Source organism: Phalacrocorax aristotelis, chromosome 14 (genome assembly GCF_949628215.1).
Source record: "Phalacrocorax aristotelis chromosome 14, bGulAri2.1, whole genome shotgun sequence".
Taxonomy (NCBI): domain Eukaryota; kingdom Metazoa; phylum Chordata; class Aves; order Suliformes; family Phalacrocoracidae; genus Phalacrocorax; species Phalacrocorax aristotelis.
In genome coordinates this window covers 5,299,025-5,320,830 of record NC_134289.1, presented here as the reverse complement: position 1 = coordinate 5,320,830, position 21,806 = coordinate 5,299,025, and the positions used below count along the sequence as shown (strand labels likewise).

The window sequence follows — 21,806 nt, the reverse complement described above, 5'->3', positions numbered from 1 at the left end:
TAACAACAGCTGCTGCGAATAAGCAGTCTAGGTATATTTGCACATAAATACATTAGGATGCTTTGTTAAAAATGTCCACAATACCATAACAGCAATTGGACAATGCAATCTAAATCGTAATCTAAATCACTGGGAGGGGAGGGGGGGAATCAGTTTACTCCTTCTGTTTAAAACTTAACTGGTGTAGTACATGTTTTTGTAAACAGTAATATTCTACAGGGACAGGCAAATTATTTCCACCTAATATAAATCTCATTTAAACATCACAGTTTGAAAATATGATTCAAATGTGAAGGTTTTTACGTTAAAATGCTCTTAGGGAAGACTGATGAAAAAGCATAAAGAAGACAGAACAGCAGACAAAAAGAAACAAATACAGGGAGAGTGTGAAAAAAAAAAAGGCACAACTGGAAAAACCTTGGGCGAAAAAATGCAAGCCAGATTTCTTTTGTGTCTAATTTAAGGCTTGAGTTCCCTTTTTCACTAGGAACCAGTATTTGTATGAAAACTGAATCTCATTTTAAAAACAAAACAGCCCATGGATTTGAAATTACCAGACAAAAAGATGTGCAAATGCCATCTAGTTTGCATACCCCTGCTTTTCAGGGCTCTCCTTTGTCCAGTTCGTGCTTTGTTCCCTGGCTACACAAGCAGTCAGTTGTCGGGCCTTCAGATACACATGCACAATTCCCTTGACATCGGTGCCACTTACATTCCCGGGTAGAATAGAGACATTTGCTCAGCATTTTAAGTCATGCAAATTCTCATTAGAGTACCTTATGCAGTGCTGTAATTTGTCAGTCTAGACTGAGCCCATGCGATACATAAATCATTTTTTAACACTGAGAGCTAAGCTGTAGCTTCAGTCCTGAACTAAAACTTCACAGCAGTCCTCAACCACATGCATTTGTGCATTTCTACACTGCTCACACATACTGTTAGCAGGAATAGTGGAAATTACCTTGTTGAAATCATTTGGGTCACAGTCCATGAAAGGGGATTTGCAGTTTTAGCCACGAAAGGCTTGCAGAGTGGTGTGCCTGTGTTTGGACCAGGATAAATGAATATTGCCGCCTGGTAGCTATATTTTCCATTGAGGACTTTTGAACGTACATTCAGCATCAATTGTGGACCTCTGCTGTATCTTTTTCGGCCTTTCATATAAACTCTTTCACATATGGGCAATCCTTGAAGGAAACTGGACTGCATGCATTACTTGAGTCAATAAAAACCTGTTCTGCATTCTGAGCAGTTGAAGTACTACACCTGAAGTTTGCCCTGACACCTGAGGCCGAGCCTTCACAGGTCAATGGGTGAGGAATCAGAAGCATCCCAGGCAGGCCTCAAGGACAGCAGTTACATGTTTTTTTATCTTCTTTTATTTTCCTTTTTTAATATTCTAATTTAAACATCAAATTAAAATTATTTCCGTTTCAATTCGACTTAATGTGGAGTTTCTTCAAGATATTGTTTACCTTGCAGTTCAAGGAGATTCACTGAGGAGGCAAAGACACCTTGAGACATGGGTAAGAAAGGGTCTCAGTTCTCATTTTGAGAAGTACTAAGGGTCAATATTAATTTTGAAACAATAAAGACTTTTTATGACCAAAGAAAAAGGTATTTTCATTATATGATAGTACAAAGGAAATGTTGAAAAAGTGAAAAGCTTTGAATGGGCTTTTGCCTTGAAGAAGAGTTGAATATTTTATGCTGCTTAGGGTACCCACTACTGTAACCCGGAGGTCACAGGCCAGGGCATGACCCAAAATGCACAGAGGTCTCTTGAGTGTCTTCTGCAGAATGTCTTGGAGAGAGGATTTATCCCATCCCATTCCTGAAATGATTCCAACTTTTTTTTCTTTTGTGGGCTGTGTGATTATGCTGTCAGCAGGAAAGGGAAGAGGCATTAGGGGCGAAATAGAGTGGTAATGAAGAACACATTTCGCTTCTCGTATTTCTAGCACCAGAAGGACAAATATCACTATTTGCTTGCAAAATAGGTGCTCTGAAGGCTCGTTAAAAGTTTCTTAAAGCAAAATAGGTGCTTTTAATGCTTTTACATTTGTACACTTTCAGTTCCATTCTAATGCTTGTGGTGAAATGGTGAAAATGGATTAAATATCTGTAAATTCAAATTATTTATTACTCCAGCATAATATTTTAACTACATATAGATTATATATAACTGTATATAAGTAATTCAGCTCTATATTCCCTTTCTAAGGACAACCCAGATAGCAATTTCAGTTTAAAAGTAATCTAGAATTAGTTTTACCAGTAAGGGCCTAATCCACTATCACAAGTATTCAAAAGATGTGGCTCTGTCCAACTCCAAATTCATTAAAAATTCATTTGAAATAATGAAATTTCAAAAAAATTCTAAATATTGGATGTCCCATATTTAGCTTTTTTTCTTCTTTCTTCCCTTTTCCTTCCCTTTCTTCCCTTCCTTTCTCTCTTTTCCCTTCCTTTTAGAAAAATGTACATAGGTAAGACTTTTCAAGGTTTAAGATTAAACTTTGTAGAGGAAAATTTTGCATTTTACTTGAAAACTATTTAAAAAATTTAACTGTGTGGCATTTACAAATAGATGGGCTCTGAGGTGGGAGTTAGTCATTCTGCTCACAGCTACTTCAGGTAAATCCTGGGCAGTTTAAGTGAAGTTGCTCCAGATCTATATTGCAATGTACCTCAGGGCAGAAGCTGGACTATCAGAGGTTTTATTTACAGAGGGGAGGGCCTGATTCTACTTATTTTTCTGAACAGAAGCAGTAGTAGCCATACACCAGTTATAACAGCAATTAAAAAACCCCTTGAACAGCAGACAGTTATCATTAACGCAAAGAGCAGCAGTATGTGAAGATAGTTAAAACACATCCACCACCAGCCTTTTCACTGTTTACAAAATGACGTAACAGGGAGCAGCTACCAGCCTCTTATAGACTTGCAATCAAATGAGAGCTTTAAGGTCTAGAATTTATAAAACAGATTAGAGACAGAAGAAGATGCAAAATATGCTTAGAACATTAAAAATATTATATTGAAAAATATACATAAAGAAGTAGGATTTTTTGTAAACATAGGCATAACCTTTAGCCTACTTGTTCTTAGAGGGATTTTGTTTCCATCAGAAGCTGTTAGACTCCTGGGCTTGGAGGCGCTCTCCTTATTTTCCATTATTTAATTACATTACTTGGAAATGGGAGTTTAGTTATCTGATTTTCTTGATTCATTAAAAGGAATAGACTTCAAAGCTACTAACGTGTCTAAACCAGAAAAGTAAACCACCTTCTTGTACATTGCTTTCTAAATACAATTATTAAAAATATCTTACATTCATACCCGCAAGCAGACACAAGACTCCCAACCTTAGTCCTTTGCTCCAGCCTAACCCTTCCTGTGCCTGGAGTCTCCAGGTCTGTCTTGCAGCAGCTACAGCGTGTCAACAGGCAGTAATGGAAACGGTGACAATAGCAACTGCCAAGTGACAATTCCTGCAAGGACGTAAGAATGTGATTGTGATCGTTAAATGTCTGCAAGACAGATCACATGTGTCATCTCTTAGCTTGTTTTTCATAGCTGTAATCGTACACTTGAAACACCGATATAATTGTTAGTGCTCAATAGTGGGTGGGTAAATGCAATTTATGTGCAATTAAATTAAATGGAAAAGGATGTAGCCTCTAATATCTGCTAAACATTCCAGTTTCCCAGCAGAGGTGCTGGGCAGACAGGTCCAGAGCCTTGCTGTGCAAAGGCCACATTGGTGCCACTATGCAGAGAACGAAGGAGCAGTTTGCTAGCTGTCCTGGTACCGAGGTCTCATACAAAAGCAGTCTTGATTAAAGTAACGGTAGCTTGAAAAGCCAGAGAGGAACAACATGTACTGACTAAAATTACTCCTTTTTAACTACAACTGAAGGCCAAAGATGTTCAAATGCTTTTTGTATTAAATCCGCTATTTGCACATAACCTCTTTATTATGATAAAGAGGACTGTTTCAAAAAAAATTCTTTAGGGCATCAAGCATTCAAAGTGGTCTCTCACCAAATAAAACAGATGATCTGCACTCAGATATATCAGGATTCCCTTCAGTTTTGCTGAGGTTTCACCACTGCTGTTTTCTTAGGAAAAGCTCAGATTCTTTCAGTGATGACTCAGCAATGAGTCTAACAAGCCTTAAACAAGAGAAAATTAAAGGGTTTGGTGTCACACTGCGCAAGCTTCCTGCACTGTGATCTTCCTGCCTTCCACTTAAGGATTTTCAGGTCAAGTCGCTGCCAAAACAAACTGTGGAAACTAATTCTACCTTTTTAAAATTTTCATCCTACAGATCACCTGGCTAATAAGAGAACACTGTCATAAATATAGGCTCTTGGAAACTCAGAAAGCTTGTGCAATTAGTTGGCTAGCGGAAACTGAATTAGTAGACTGAAGAAGTTCATGCAGTTGGTTTTGTTCATGACAATCTCTGATGCCTCTCAAGATAATAGGTGTCCAAGGTCACCACTATTAGTGTCCCAGGAAAGCAAAAATTGTTGCCCTCAATGCACTTGTTTGGTGATGTAGGTAATGAACCAGTAAAGAGTAGCGAACTGCTGGCTGCTGGAGCCAGGCATCCCATTTTCAATCCTAGACACCACCAGCTTAGGGCTATTATTTGTAACTAGCATTGCAATTCCTGCCCTTGATACTGGTTCATTTTAAGACAGATTTTTACGGTCTGCAAAATCAGTGGTGCTTTCACTGACACCACAGATTGCTGTCTACTGTGTTTTTACTAGAGTTTGTCCTTCTTACTGCTTACTCAACAGAGTTATCTGCAAAGTTACCTGCAGTTATCTGCTCAACAGAGATATCTGCAATTGCTGTACACATTTTGCTAGCCCCATGATATGGCAGTGGTGTGCCATGCACTGCCACTCACTGCCAGCGTTCTGTGCCACTGCACACTGGGAGTCTGTGGGATGGTTTCTGTGCAGCCACAAAGACACTTTTGTTCCAAAGTCCCAATCAGAAAAAATTAAAGGGAAGACTCAAGGTATATCAAGGCCAATTCCACATCTCAGTCTAAACAATCCATAAAGTCAGGCAAAGAGAAAGACTGAATTCAAGACCAGATTTTAATTTCGGAGCTTAGATTCCAATTTTGGCCACAGAAAGGCTAAATAATTATTAATTATCATTAATGAAACTTGTAATAGCATAGTTGTTCCTCTGGTGGTATCTTTTAACTCATGAGAAAGATGGTTTAATAAATATTTTAGAAAATATATTGAATTCAGCCTTATTGCTATCTAGCCCAGACACCTTGTCAGGCTGTATGCTTAGTCTCATTTGAACCCAAGCTCTTAACCCCTGACTATGAAATCTGTGAAATCTGAATGGCTCAGCCTACCCAGTGCTTCCCTCAACCATCAGCCCTCTGTGCTCCTAGGAGGGTATAACTAGAAAACAAAAAAAAAAGAAACCGGACATCTCTCAAGGCATAAGCAAGGCATAATTAATAATTGTAACTGGATTGTCTGGTAGCCTCACACCAACTTCTGCTGAAACGCAACATCTTCCATTTAGTTAGAAATATCACATAATTCAAAGTATCTTAAAACTTCACTACCCAAGCACTGCCTCAAAGTGCTACATTTGACTAGTACCCAACTTCTTCCTTACTAAAAATAGAATAAAAAGTTATCTTCTACACAAGCTGAAAATAGAGAAGAGTTAGATATAATATTCTGACCCTGGGTGAGCTCTAAAGGAAAGTGAAGGCTCTGTAAGGATTAAGAATTTGGCATCAGATTCATTGTCATCAATATCTTGCTTCGCAACACCAGGAGGAACACTCTGCTCCCTTCTACCCCTTCTGCTCGGATGGGCAGAAGGAAGTTGCTCCAGCTCCTTTGCTGGGTAACTGTTTGTTTTCTCCCTTTCACACCTGCTCAGATGCCCTCAGAGGGGCAGAGGCAGGGATGAACCAGAGATTTGTCCATTTGCTTCCTACCTGTTCACTCAGGACTGTGACAGACAAGTGGGTTTTGCTCTTCCATGTATGGCTGTGCTGTCTAGCCTGTTCTTCCTAATGGAAGATGCTTTATAGAACTGCATTACAGCTAGCCAAAATTAACCACCGGTACAAGGAATTTTGATTTGACTACTTTAATTTCTATCATTTTATATTTTCGCCGGGCATAGGCACCCCTGGTTTTGTTATTTTGCAGTAATTTGCATGCAATTTTCCTCCTTTTGCTATCAGACAGTGGCTTCCTTATTATACTTTTTTGCAAACTAGAATTATAAAGCTATTTTGCCAATCTAAACACATCTTCTTTGAGAGCATCTCGTCATATTGCAGTAATACTCCTTAAGGCAATTAGCAGAAATTACTTCTCACATTAGCAGAAATTATTTCTTTCATGTTTCAATGCATTGTTCAAATTGTCATCTAAAGATGAATAGAAGATATGCAAGACCCAGACCAAAGTCTCAGATAACCACACTGAACAAACAAACACTTGCTTTACTGTGGTTATCTGAAGGAAAGCTGCACTGTGATTAACAACCTCTGTTGAAACAGATACAGCACTTAAATGCGAAAATCAAGCAATAGCTATACAACAGAGGAAAACTAAACCCTGAACACTCACAGGCAGATGATTTTCATATATCCTCTCAACAAAATCAGTGCAAATTTCATTTGTCTTTGGCACGTTTTGATCATACAGTATTACTTTCCTACTTGCATCTCTTCCTTAGTGTCCGGTGTTCTCTAAAGAACTGTGTCATCTTTTTTAAGCCCTGATGACATTTACAGACATTGAGATGAAATGAAGATGTGCCATTCTGCAGTGTTTCAGGAAGAGTGGCAAGCTAAATTTTGCAACCATGTAAAATACACCCTTCCACTGTAGCCTCTAAAGCTACGCAAGAATACATACAGCTGGATGTTATAATTCAGCCCTAGCCACATGTAGAGAGGTTAGCGTGGAGCTGCATCCCTCCAGAGATACTCTGAGAGACTGTACTTTCTATCACATCCCACTAAAAGCACACACTGCTCTCTTTTTGCAGGCTAAGCCAGCTGCACGGTGCAGAGAAAAGAGCTGGCTATGGCTCTGCTTCTCCCCTTCTGTTTTTAATCAGATACAATGCGGCACATGGGGAGGAGGTCTAAAGCAAACTTGCCCTGTGTCACAGCTATATTCTAGGTCTCCAGTTCATTCATGTGCCAGGTTTTTCTTCCAGGCTGTAAACTCCTTATGTTAGAATGTATTTAAACTCTTCAGAGTTGAAACTGTAGCTTTAGCTGTGACCTTTACAGCACATAGTATGCTATCAGCACATAAACAAGATAATATAACCCCTTAAACACGTTCAGCTTCAGCAAGGTTGCACAGCTGTTTAAGAAGTAAAAGCTGAGCAAGCAAAAGTAGTACCCAAAGAGCGGGAACTTTAAGCCCCACAGAGACCACTTTGTTCTCTTCAGAGGTTAAATTACATACTCTGTCCAGTCATGGAACAGCTTACAACATTATCTCATGTGGGCTTCCCAAATCAATGTTCTCTTAGGTGCCACAGCTTCGCTGAACCACCGTGCCAGATAATCTAACACCAAGTGTTCAATTAGTATTGCAGACCCTGACTCAGTTGCAGGGACTAGTTTGGGTGCTCAGAAGCATGTAATTTTTATGGTAATTTATTTGTCATTTTTCGTACAGGCACAAACATCAATATTTTGGTTGGATGCCTTTTTTGTCTTACTGATTTTGCTTGCTTCATATTACCAAAATAAAATAAAATCAATAAACCTAAAATGCCAAATTGTTTACATAAGAGAAAGGACTTCAAAGTAATAAGTTGTGCCTCAGGCAGAGGGATTAAGGTCTCAAAATGCACATCAGAATACGATAGGTTTATGTTCATCCACCGAAGAAGAATATAAACAGTTTAAATCGAAGCTTTCCTTTTTGTAAATAAGGAAGAAGGGCTGTCACTCACATTCCAGGAAGAAATACCGCAGCAGTACGAGATATTACCACCTCCTTTTCTTTTTACCAGCCCTTTTCCAGGGACAACTGTCCCACTAGCAGAGCAGAAAGCCTTCCACAGCAGAGATACCTTTTTTACTTCTTTCTCTGGCAACTTAAGCTGTTACATGAAGCTGTGAATGGAAATGGCTGAGGCAAGGGCAAGCATGTTCCCTTCTCTTGATGCCATGACAGGAACAGACCTTCTGCAGTGTGACAAATCAGACACACCTTGGGGTAGGAATATTTGCAACCATCCCAGCAAGACTTGCCAGGCCTTAAATGAAGTAGAAGAGAGAAACTCTGCACTGTGTATTCTGAGAGACAAACCCAGTAAACAGTCATGCACCTCTTTCAGCATCTGTGAAGTATCTGAAAGGTTGTGAAGAGTATTTGTCTTATTTGTCTTTGATTTTAAGCCACCTTACCATAAGGGTGTTAATAGGATGTCTGAATCCCTCTACATTCACAATGGCTCTTGTGTAGATAAAAGGGAGAATACAATGCAGAAGTACTTACTTAAGAATCAAAAGGGATACTTTAGCACTGCTTATCAGGCATGCAGTTTAAGTATGGACTTTTTGATACTTTTTGTCTTCTCACCAGTGGCACATTTTTTCAGAATCAGGATAACATAAGATAATGATTTGGAAAGGCCTGTAGTACAAATGATGTTCATATCGAATAATGACATAATTCTCTACTTACTTTAAATAGCTTATTAGAAATAATGCTTAATTTAAGAAGGTATAATACATTTAGCACGATTATTGTTTCCTATAATGCAATATCTTTAAGAATTTAAAATGACAAGTTTTCATAATTGAATATTTTTGTTCTTCTCTCCCCTCCTCCTTCCTCCTCTCATACCTCAAATGCTTTTTGAGGGTTCATTTACTTACTACATCAGTGACTTTCAAGCTAAATTTACTTAATGTAAAAGTACTGTTACTCTCTCACAACTTCCAGTCTTTGAAATATCCAGCATTTAATCTCTCTGATGAGGTTGTTTCTTAGCTAAGAAACACACATCAGCAATGATAAAGATCTGACATTGAAACTCAGTTAATAGCTCTGTAGTTGAAATTTTGCCTGGAACAAACTATAAATTACCACTCTTGCAGTTGCTTTAGCAATGTAAGGCTACCAATGGCAGAAAGGGATAAAAGATGGATTTTACTGGGTAAATGAAATGGTATCCGGCAGTATGTACAGAACAGGCCTTTAAAACAAGGCTACCCTTACAAGTTAATATTCAGCACACAGATGCACTTTGAAAACGTTGTGTTCTGCTTTTCAGAAGCCTGTAGTTGTGTGCAATCAAAAAATTTGCTGTTGATAAGGTGTGGTCCTATTTGTCCTTTTTGTTGGCAGCATGCAAGACGACAGTTTAGAATCCTCAACTTCAATATCTCAACTTCTGAGAGAGAGTTATTTAGCTGAAACTAAACACCAAGGGAAGAGTGAAAGAAGCAGATCAGAACCAGCTTCTCATAATTTCCATTATGGCAACGCTTCTGGTGATTCAGATGAGGTAGCCGCCCAAGATGACCTTCCAGATCTCTCTGCCTTTTTGAGCCAAGAAGAGCTAGATGAGAGTGTAAACCTGGCAAGACAAGCTATTGATCAGAATCCACTGGAAACTAAACAGGATGAGCTTCAAGCACACTCACAGCATCCCCCAGATCACCTGAAAAACACAGGAAAATACAAACAAATGGCCCAGTCTACAGCTTTGAAAACATCAGACAATGGCCTGCACTCAAACTTTTGTCAGGACCATGTCAGAAATACAAAGGGCTCCAAAGGGAGCTCTCAAGACCTAAAGAAACAACACATCCCTTCTGAATCAGAATCAAAAAAGGAATTCCTAAACAAGGCAGCAGATTTTATTGAGGAGCTCTCATCACTTTTCAAAGCCCACAATTCTGAAAGAATAAGACCCCGAACATGCAAAAACTACAAGAGCAAAATTGATTCTAAGAATAAGTCTGCTCAAAAAGGTAGCTCTAGCCTATCTAGCACATCAGAAAGCAGAGAAAGGCTTTCCGTTCCAGCACCGCAAGACTTGGAAAACAAAGCAGAGGAAACATGTGGACAAACAGATGATCAACAGGCAGCAAACTTGGAATCTATCAATCAATTAACAAGTGCAGAGCTAAAAACAGAGTCAGAATCGGCATCTGTATATTCTGATGAGCCCATTGGACAACCACCACGCTTTACGCAAAAGCTGAAGAGCAGGGAAGTTCCTGAAGGAACCAAAGTGCAATTGGACTGCATTGTGGTAGGAATCCCAGCACCTGAAGTCAGGTAAACATATTCTGCACTTGCCATATTGTATTTCTGTAACAGCAGGTGTATGCCTTACTCTTTCCAGATATTTTGATGCATATGTTCCAGTAATCTGTAGCAGAAGTCCCTTAATCTTGGTTATTAAAATTTATTAAGAAAAAAAATTGCTTTAAGTCATAAAAAAGGTTGCTTATATTGTAAGACAGCATATTTTGGGACACGTTTTCTTTGAATTTCAGAAAACTGTTTTTGAATACTGGACTTTCATAGCTAAAAGAAAGTGCTAACCCCTTAGCGAGAAATGTTCATTATCTTTATGGAAATCAAGACTGACTGTGTAATCTGGCTAAAAACACCAATGGCTGAGAGAGCTCATGCTGATGTCTGAAGGTATTTGAGATGAGTGAACATATAGGTTCCTACAAACCAAAACCATCTATACATGAACACCAATGGCTGTGAGATCTCAGGCTGATGACTGAAGGTATTTGAGATGAGTAAACATAGGTTCCTATAAAACAAAACCATCCATATATGAACAGAGAGGAAAGGAGTTCATTTAAGTCATTATACAAATCACCGGGAACAGCTCAGTTCTAACTCAGATTATGACAGTGATTCTGCTTTGACATTAGGAAAAACAATTCAATTTTATCAGTATAAGACACCCTTATTAATTGATACTTATTCATGTTGTGTGACTGGCATGCTAATTCTGATGCTTCAGTTTTCACCTATGGATATCTATGAGGACTTTGAAACTTAAGTAACATTTGCAAAGATCACTGGAGGCAAAAGGAAATGTAAAAAAGCTACACTTCATTTGTCAACATCATCAGTGGAATGAGAAACAGATTACTGTAACTTTTAAATTTATCTTGCAGATTTTTAGATCTCATCAGCGTTTCTAAGTCTAAATTTGTTCATATAGAGCTCATTAGCCACATTTACTGCTCAATTTCAGTGGTGGAATTATATTTCCTTTGCTGGGACTGAACCAATCCAATAGAAAGGAAAAGTCTATCCATCTTTTAGAGATGTACTATACATATTTGCATCCTAATATCTGCGGTATCATAAATAGCTATTGTTAGTCTAGACGGTTGCCTATCCTTCTATAGGTATTTTAGCAATCTGCGTTGCTTTTCTAAATACTGAAAAGAACTGTTTGCATCTTCAGCATCTAATTAAAGGACTCTGAGCTTCATAGATGGTCCACTTTTTCCAATTGTCAGCTCATTGTCTTCCTTATATACCTAGACAATGCTGGGTACAGCACTACTACAGCTTCTACTGCAGTCACCACCTTTCTCACTGAACTAATAGGCACTATCATCAAATGAAAACTATCTCAACATCCAAAGAAAGAAGCTCCAAAGATTTTTGTGGTAAAGGACCTTTGTCTTCCACTCCCTTGGATTTCTGGCACACCAGCTGCTAAGTTTTCAGGAGGAAGAAGCTTTTACAACACAATATTAAGTACATAGGAACAAGGATCTACAAATGAATCCTCTCGCTTTGGCCTGTCTGCAGTTATGGACAACCTTGTCAGGAAGACTAGAAGTTACCCAGTTCATAGGATCCCTGAACTGTGACTGCCAGATCATTTTGTCCCACTAGTGCCTTTGGTAGTAACATGTAGGTTCTCAGTCCCTAACAAGACCTTGATCTATGGTGCCACGCAGGGTCTCTTGTCCATGAAAGGAGTGTGAACTTCCAAAGGACTAAATAGTTTGTTTATAGAAGAGGAATCTGTTATAAAGCTGGGGGAAACACCTTGATTGAGCAGAATATGCTTTCTACTATGTTTCATGTCTAAATGCACTGCATTAATTAATAATTTTGAGGCATTCCCTTGATGGAGCTTATGCCATTATAAATGTTGTATTGTGTTCAGCCCTTAAATTCATAGAGGAGTCTGATCAAAAGAGAAAACAGTGAGAGATTTGTTTTTTTGACAGAAAACAGACAGGAAATACCACCATCCCCATGATATTAGCACCACTCTCTGAAGACTTGGTTATAAAGCCTTTGAGACTTACTTCTCTAGGCACTTGCCTTGATAAATCTTTTTTATATTAGAAATGTCAGTAGGATCCCTGGACATGGGAAATAATTTTTCTTCTCTCATCATTCGTAGTTTATAATACAAAGAAAACACCTGAAATAGTCTCATTTTATGTATATAAACCTGTACACAAACTCAGTCTGGCTTTCTTTGTATTCAGAAAAGGTGAACACTGAATTGCTTGTTTATAGACATATACTCCGTGCACAATGTTAGTTTTCTGTATTTCTCCAGGAGGTTGCAACACCATCCTTATAACAGCATAACATGTCCATGCCATTGACACAAAATAAAACTGACAAGGTATTCATGCCATCTAAGTTTAGGCATTCAGCAACTATCTGAATTAGAAGCTGACTCCATAAAGTCACTGAATCCTCACAAGGGCAGATCGGAGAACCCAGGAACAATGACTCATCCCATGGAGTATCCAGAGATGGCCAGGATGCCTCTGCACCCAATTCAGGGACCACTTGATTCCACAGAATTGGAGGATGGGTATCTTTGTAACTTGGGTCTATTTTTGTCCCAACAAAACTGAAGCTTTTCCATTTAAATTTCTATCTCAACATTTGATTCCGTTTACTGTAAATAAGTTACTTATGTGAATGACAGTACAGGAGCTGTTACATTTATATAAAATAAGCATCCATCAGACTTTCCAGTTATAATACACTGCTCCAAACAGAATGCACACTTGGTTTACTGACTCATGCTTGTGCCCAGATCAGAGTCTTAGAGGAACTAACACAGAAGTCCAGAACTCATATGCTGATGCCCTAAGGCTGAGGGATGTAGGGACAGGGAGAAAGAGGTGCCATAGGGAAAATCAGTCCCAAGCAGTCAAGCTCAAGAAAAAGATCAGACTCAGCTTTCAGTTTCCCAATTCAAACTAACAAATAAAAGATAAAGCCCAAGGCGGTAAGTTTGAATTCTCTCTCCTCTTGTGTTTCTGTGTGTGTCTGTGTGTGTGTGTCTGTATGTGTTGTACTAAGGAGAAAGCTGGGAATGCTAGCTGCTTGAACAGAGTTTCCTTATCATAATTGTTTGTTAACAAAACTTTTGTCCTGGTCATCCAAGATTCTTTCAACTCTTCCCAATGTGCACGAGTAACACCAAGAAAGGGTGTACAAAAAATCACTTGCCTGAGTGATAAATATTCATGTACTTCTACTGATCATGATGTTTTTAGTCATCGCTACAGCAAGAGGCAATCAGAAAATAAAATGTGTATTGGGGTATGTGTTCCATTAACCATGGTGACCAGGAGAATGCTGTTTTTTTCACTAAAAATAGTGCTTGTCTTCCATCTGCTGTGCAAAGCTTCCCAATTCTTGTTGCCCATAGTTGTGGAACTGTGTCCAGAACTGGGCTCAGAACTGGCAACCGCCTTGCTTTGAGGGTAACAGTTTTCTGAGGTTTGTGGTGAGTTAGTTCAGTATCTGTGGATCTGGGCAAGGAGAGAAGAATTCTAATAGATAAGCATGAGATATAAAAATCAGTAGTCCCAGGAAAGGACTAACTGGCGAGATGGCAGTTGATGAAAGCTTAATGCTGACTGGCTTTAAGGCATGATTTCTTCTTACTTCAGCTTAGCTGAATGACCATGCTCAGTAAACAAACATCCTTCAGACACATGTGTTAATGCATGCTTGCCTGCGTCTTTTGGCTTAAAACGGACTTCCTAACCACAGAAAGGAATCCCAAGCTACTCATAATGATTATAATATATACACTTACAATGTAGAACTGGCGCTGTAGGAACCCAGAGCATTGTGAAACAAGAATAAGATTCAACAAGCTCTGTGATGTAGTTTCTCAGTCAACACTAGGAGCAATCAGATAGTTAAACTGATGTAATGGGGATTATAAGAGAGAAATTAGAGACAGGAGATTTAGAAAGAAGCTGATCACAGGAATGGAAAAGACTGGAAAATATGATGGGCAGATACCATGTTTGAAAGTAAGACAGTACAATACAAAACTGATGATGTAAAAAATGGTGTAAATGACATTCATGATGGATCAGGGTCAAAATATCATTGGCAATGGTAAAGCAGTGTGATTTACAGGCGTGGTAGGTAACTATCTAGTGTATACGAGGGCTCACTGAGGGACAGAAAATTGGATGGAGGAGCAAGAGAAGAAACTGGGAACTGATCTGAAGTATCAGTATATGGAAAGTTAAATCCTGCTTGGCTGAATACAGATAGACCTGTCAAACCGCTTTTTAAGATAACTCAGCCTTAATGTAACAAGCCCACATGTTAGAGGAAGCTCATTAAGCCTACCTAGCTAGAAAGAAGTTTAAATGAAACATTACCAATTTTATAGTATCATCAGCTGAGTGCAGTGACATAGAAGAGATGAACAAGGACTGATACTTAGTATATGGGCCTCTAGCTAGCTCAAACATTAGCTTGCAATTAAAGAGCACTACTACAATTATTGATTGGTTACTTTCCTCTGACTATCCTGAAGGTTAGAAATAAGCATGTAAGAGAATTGTGTAGCATATTTCCAAAGCATTAAAGGTTTTGATGACCTCCTTCTCATGCTTCCTTCTACAGCTCTGTTTCTGTATGAGTAATGATACGTGTGACATTCACTCCTCCCTGTGAGGAGAGCACTCCTTATTCCCTCAAGTTCAGAGGTGCCTACATTTTTCCGAACTGTTTGGCACATCTCTCCTAAGTTAATTTTACTTATGAATCACATTGCATGGCTTGGCATACACAGCTATCCTGGAAGTGTCATGAGGATTTGATGTTCTAAAAACAGGCTGTATGTCATAAGGTTTCCATGAAAACATTCTTTAACATAGGCATACAAAGCTTAAAAAGTGCATTTTAGTGCTGCTTTGTGTAAGGAGACTAGATCTGCAACTAATCACAGATTTTTAGAGATTGAAGTCACTTGATTAAGATTCTTTTTTCCTGGCTGCCAAATTAAAACGTTTATCTGCTTTAGTGCTTAAAGCCTAGAGAGTTAAACTTCTCTTACGTGCAACTCCAATCAAGTCAATGGATTAAGACCTAGGATGAATTTGGCACAGTGGATGACACTGCTTGCGCTTAATGTGAACCTGCCTCGTATGACGAAGCTATCATTACAATTCGTGGCAGGAATGAAATGTCAGTGAGAGAGGGTATTGCCACTTCAGTTATGCCACGTATCTCAATGTCAGAACTCCCGTTGGAACTGACATTTCATAGCTACCACGTACAACGTTTGATGGTAAGAATAAAATGTTAATAAGCAAGAAGTAGATATGGACATACCAAAGACTTATGTAAAGCTTAATTTCACAAGAGAGAATTGCTTTTCATTCATAAGCATTGCAAAGAGATAGCATGCCTTTGACTTAATCTCAAAATACTTTTAACATTATGGTGAAAACAGTGACTAAGGAACACACTGCATAGGAGATCTAAACACAGGTTTGAAAGAGCAGTTTATTCCTGAAGTTTTAAATCACTTATGCTGCAAATTTTTGACTAGTCAAAGGAAAAAAATAACTCCAAAGAAAGGAATTAACTCAAACCTGCTTCATTGTCAGTTTGAGTCTACTAAAGGAACATGCCACTCACATGCTACTAAAACAACTGGAAGAAATAGCTTACATGGTATATTTAATTTTGCTTATGGGCAATTGGAATTGTGCCTTGCAAAGGCATGCAATATGGACTTATCTCTATTCAATCACAACAGGTTAATTGGAAAAGCTGATCAGGAGGAAGACAGAGTTCTTATATCTTACTAGTTATCGCAGCATGTTGTGTAATGTGTTTTACTTCATGTGTCACACAAAGCAGTGAGGAGCCACACCTGAGAGGACACAAAAATATAACATCACTGTAGTACATGTTATTTTAATGTTCTGAAAATGAGATCGAATTCTAAAACGTGGATATTCTTTTCAATAGTTTTTCATATCTGCTAAAGCTAACATGCATAAACAGGATTACATTATAAGTAAGAAGCATGAGGTAGGTATATAAAAAGATGTGAATAAGTGCCATGACTCAGTTCCCAAAGTACACAGTTGCCTACATGAATTTTACACCTAAAAGGCAACCTGTAGATTTACATACCCAGTTTGCGCTTGTAGTCATTCAGCTGTGCATGAACCTTAGGTCTTCTCTCCTGAAAACGTGACCATTGTCAATTATCACTAATTGCAAATCTTGAAAGCAACAGAAGAATAAACCATATTGTACATAGAATTAAAAAAAATTTCTCCTTCGGGATCACAGGAATCCTATATAATTTTCCTGGTCTGGAACTTTAAAATGGCACTAATCAATTTCAAAGGACCTTTTCAATCAACCCTGTAATGCACATTGCCATACTTTTCCCTTGGGACTGCTAAATGTTTCCTCTACTTGTGGTAGAGTTCTTCCTTTATCCTAGGCATGAGACGTTTGTGTCCTGGATACCAAAGACCCCACTATTAGCTACGGTGTCTGTATCTACATGTTTACAAGGACGTCACTGAACAGAAAAGCAAATGTAACCTGCACTTCTGGGGAGCCAGTCAAAAAACCCACCCTGTATCTAATTATTAGTGGGGAAAACACCAGATTTGGGCAAGTCATTATGGGCAAAGTCTAAAATAGATGTAGCTTTTCCTTTTGTTTGAAGAGGTTTGTATTAGAGGATCTGAAGGTTCCTGACTAGACTATGATGGAATATGAACGCTACAGCTCAATCAGAAGAAGCTAGAAGGATCATTATTTTTAAAGGAAATGTACTTTAATGGAAGTGTAAACCAATTCTTTCAAAATAAAGATGACATACAGAAAAAGCAGGATTTGCAAACTGAATGTTAGTAAAGAACTATACAATCAAACCTACTAGAAAATAATGGTAATGGTACTGTGATAGTGAAATCCTTTAAAAGAGAGGTAGATTGTAAATAATCATGTTAAGACCAGTGATTTCACCTTTTAAAAATTATTTTTAAGTGCTGCTGAACACCTTCTGAAAAAGATAAGAGAATAGTAGATGAAAGACAGATAAAAAGATTAAAAAAAAAAGAGAACGGTTAGATACTTCGTAGAAATATATGAACATACATACATATATATGTTTATACTCGCTCTGTTCTTATACTCTTCCATAAGTGTCTGCTTTTGGCTACTGTCTAGACAGTGTGCTGGGTTAGGTGGACTTGTAGTCTGAGTCAGAACCCCCAGTAACTTCTGATTTATCTTTTTACGTGTGCTACCTCACCTGGCAACCTAGGATATGTGCTGATGTTATTACTCCCTTTTGTAAAATGACAGCCGTACCTTAAATTTCAAAAGGTGCTGCACGTTGTATGGGTTTGGTTAATATCCAGAACACTGTTTACACTGTATTGTGAAGCACCTTAAACAAGTTCCACTGAGGTTTGAGAAGTAGCATTAATGGCAGCTGAAAGCTATCCTGGAGTAAAGTGTTGTCCTAGGCAGGTTGTTCACTGACAGAAAGTACCTTGGAGCATCTCATTTTGCCCACCAGATTGGTGGAAAACCTAGCAAATGAACCATGTTGAACTTCAGAGGGACAGAGGAATACTGCCTTAATTTGTGGCTCACACTGGGTTCAAGCTAACACGTGTGGCAATTTAAGATACGGCTGTAGCCTCCTGACTGCCCGGTCCCTTCTTTCACAGTTACTAACATTTACCAAAAGTGATATATAGGAGAATTTGTATGGTTCAGTTATCCGAGATCCACATGTCTAGTGTCCTGGTGCAAACCTGTTTCTATTAGACCAGAACGGGAGCAGCTGGGCCTGGGAACACATTTGAACCTGCCATCCTTGCTTCAGAGAGAGAAACCTCCAGCAAACAAGACAGCATCAGGATTTTAACATTTTAAAGTACTGCTGCCGGATCTGCAAAAGTTTGTCTATTAGAACCCCAAGGCTCAAATGGAAGAGAAATGAGTAACTTTGGTTAAAGTTCTCTGCATAAAGCAGCGCCACTTTTTGTTGGTAAAACCCTGTAAGAAGGACGTGGATGTATTTTAGTAAAGCGAAGCTGTACTTCAGCTGTGAAATGTCAGGGAAGAGAGCTGGGACATTTTACACCCTACTGGAATCCTCATTTAACAGGACGATATTTACTACGTGACTGTTCATTGCAATCAGACATGTTAAACTCATAAAATTAATTTTCTTAGGGCAATTTTCAATTCTTGTTACAATGGAGGCTTGTAAAAGAGGAAAAGCAAGCAGATGTAGATACGAAACAAGACTTTTAAGTTCTAGCTCTCTAGCTACAAAGGTTTGCCTTTCTAAAAGGGGAAGCTGTGTTAAGCAGTATGATTCATTCCTCAGTGCAGGAGCCTCCCTCCCTAACAGGCAGACCTGTACGCTTTCCAAGCTGTACATTCAAGTCTGTTGACTGTACAGCTACAGATTACACTAACATGCAACTTGAAGTGGACTGAGGAATGCCCTGTCTACTTTAAGAAAACCATGTTGGACAGCTAGGACTGATGGTGCACAAATAGTGCATGGTTTACTTCTTAGCTATGTAATCAGTATTTAAGTTCCAGATCTGTACTCCTTCATAGCTCACAGCCCCTTTGAGGCTCCTTTTTCAATTCTACATTATACTTCTATTAAATTCTGGTTTTCCATTGGTATGGACTGTCTTATAGGTTTGGGTTTCTTTCCCAAAATATTAATTTGGAGTTTTGTTTATGCTCAATTTGTAGCACAAAGTTGTAAAAAGTTGTGCTTCCAAGAGGTGAATACAATTGAATGGTTAAAAAAATGTATTGATTAATGTTTCTCTGAATTATCTAGGATGGAAATCTATCAAAGTACCTTATAGGATGAGCCAGGAAACATGAATTGTCACCACTTATGACTCAAAAACCTATCCTTATCCTTTCCACAACTAATCTTATGCTGTACTGTATAGTAGGAAATACATTTGCCATTGCTTTGATAGCATTTTACCAAGTTACCATATAAAGGCAGATGAAACAATTATTCATTTTTAAAAAATCAATTGAATAAAAAATGTTATCAATATGACAGCCCCAACCCACACATGCACAGGACACGTTAATCAACCATGCCTAGTTAAGAAAGCAGCAGTAAAAGAAAATACAAATATTTCTGTGGAGTTTTATATTTACCAATATTATGAGAAAACTTACGGTGAAGGTGAATGCACCTTAGTTTGGCTTCTCAAATTTAGCTAGTTACCTAAAAATACAGGTATTTCTGAGTATTATCCCAAACATTTAATTCCAGATCCTACACATAGTACTACACCTTCTTTATAAAACCTAGATTGTCTTATTAAATTTGAATTTGGTTCTGCAAATCCACCCGCTTTTTCTCTTCCTGTTCTGTCTTTTCCACATTAACAAGCAATAGCCATCAGGCCTGCTCTCCCCTCCTACTAGCTTGTAGGTTGAGCTGATGGTTACTGTCATTAATACATCCTATGGAGCTGTCTTTTCAGGTGCTGCTTTCACTTTTGCTTGGATTCCTGCATTTTCTACTGAAACAACCCTTCTGAACACTGAAGGACTTAGGAATGCCTTAGATGAGAGCGTGAAGTCTCTAAAGGGCCCAATATATTCTTGGATGTGTAGCTGGGTTTGAAAGAGAAACACAGCAATATGATGCAGAAAAGAATTCAAGGTGCAGCTGTCTCACTGGCTATGTCCCTGTAAGGAAGTGCCTCAATATTGTAAGAGATCACTTCTCTTTCCTTGTGACACACTTATGCCATCTTTTATAAAAAGCAGATTGTCTTAAATATATGACAAAACAAACAGTAACATTATAGTAAATTTCATTCACGTTCTGAATCAACATGAACTTTGGAATCACAAGTGTCAAGGAAATTAGTTTACTTAGGTGGGGTTTTTTTTGCTACAGTTTAAGTCACAACACAGATCTGGATGTACCTCGAGAGAAATTCAGAGCTGGATTGACAGCATTCCAAATTCAGAGTTTTCTACTCTACTACTGAAATCTGTATATCAACAAAAATATGTGCTAGTCACGTACATAAACTAGTTTGTCAGTATGTTTAAATACTGCAAAGAAAGGAGCTCTATTATTTGCTGTAATTGAATATTATGAAAATCATAAATATTTTATTCCTATGACTGTTGATTCAACACTTGCCTGCAGTACTCTGTCAGAATCTTCAGGCTAAAACCCATCTATTTTATCATCAGAAAGACTTTCAACATTGTCATTCTAGTTGTCACGTTGTTTGCATTAAGAAACAATATTTTTTGCCTTGCAGGTGGTACTGTGAAGGGAAGGAGCTTGAGAACTCACCAGACATTCAAATTATCCAGACAGGTGATCAACACTCATTGGTTATTGTTGAAGCTTTTGAGGAGGACACAGGACGTTACTCGTGCTTTGCTTCAAACATCTATGGAACAGACTCCACTTCTGCAGAGATTTACATAGAAGGTAATGTTAGAATTGTTGCAGGAATTGGTTGTTGAAACTGGTCATACAGGATTAAGACACAATTTTGTATTTTGTATATTAACTGTGTAATAGATTTGCCACCAAAAATACATAGCAGGAGTCAACACTTTTCATCATTGTTAACACATTTATTATTTCTCTGTAAAATACCCTTCAGACAAGCGACTGACTTTGCATATAATTTTATTGTGTTGCTTCTCAGAGATTTTATATATCTCAATGCAAGACTGAAGTCTAAAAATATTCAGATTCTGATGCCTCCTTAAATTTTTTATCTGTGGTCACTCTACAGAAATGTAAGAACCTAAACTTTGTGTCTATTGCTTATTAATCTCTTTTCCCTACAGTCATTATTACAAATTGAATATAGAATAACTTCATCCTAACCTTTATTGGGACAATGTATAAAAAAAAAAATGCCAGCAATTTAATATTTTGCTTGCACAATAGGTGCTCTAAATAAAACAGAATATATATCTGCAGATGTAGGTCTCTGTTCTTTCTCCATATGCTATTTAATATATCCTACTTGGCTTAAGGCAGGTCTATTTATTATATTGCTTTTTAACACTTTTTTGGGTAAGGTTTTATATTGCATCCATCATTGTGCTAGCAGAATTACAAATTTAAAAGAAACACATAGAATATTTTTTTCCCTTTTGTCTGTTTTCCATTTCTCAGGCAGAGAAATATCCTATGAGTACCATCACTGACAACAGTGGGACCATTCATAAATTAAAGCACCCACCATACTTAATACAAGGTTAATTTTGCTCTACCATTATTCTTTCACGTCCCTAACCTGACAGTGAAAGGATGAATACTTTTTTAGTATCTGCACTGCCCCTGACATTAATGGGAGATGTCTGTGCTTGGCAGGGATTTACTATTTCTTCAGACTGGGGCCAAGGCCTGCTTTTACCTAACTCAGTGGATGTTGGATGGAAGCCATG

The 21,806-nt window shown here is 38.2% G+C and overlaps 1 protein-coding gene across 1 annotated transcript in view; it reads left to right on the top strand.

Annotated features, from left to right (window-relative positions):
* MYPN (myopalladin) overlaps positions 1–21,806 on the top strand; it is a 63,655-nt gene that overhangs the window by 1,623 nt on the left and 40,226 nt on the right. Inside the window, exons 2-3 of the mRNA XM_075109644.1 lie at positions 9,399–10,337; positions 20,657–20,832. Of these exons, the coding sequence (XP_074965745.1) occupies positions 9,400–10,337; positions 20,657–20,832 (1,114 nt within the window). The 5' untranslated portion in view covers position 9,399. The remainder of the gene's footprint in view (positions 1–9,398; positions 10,338–20,656; positions 20,833–21,806) is intronic.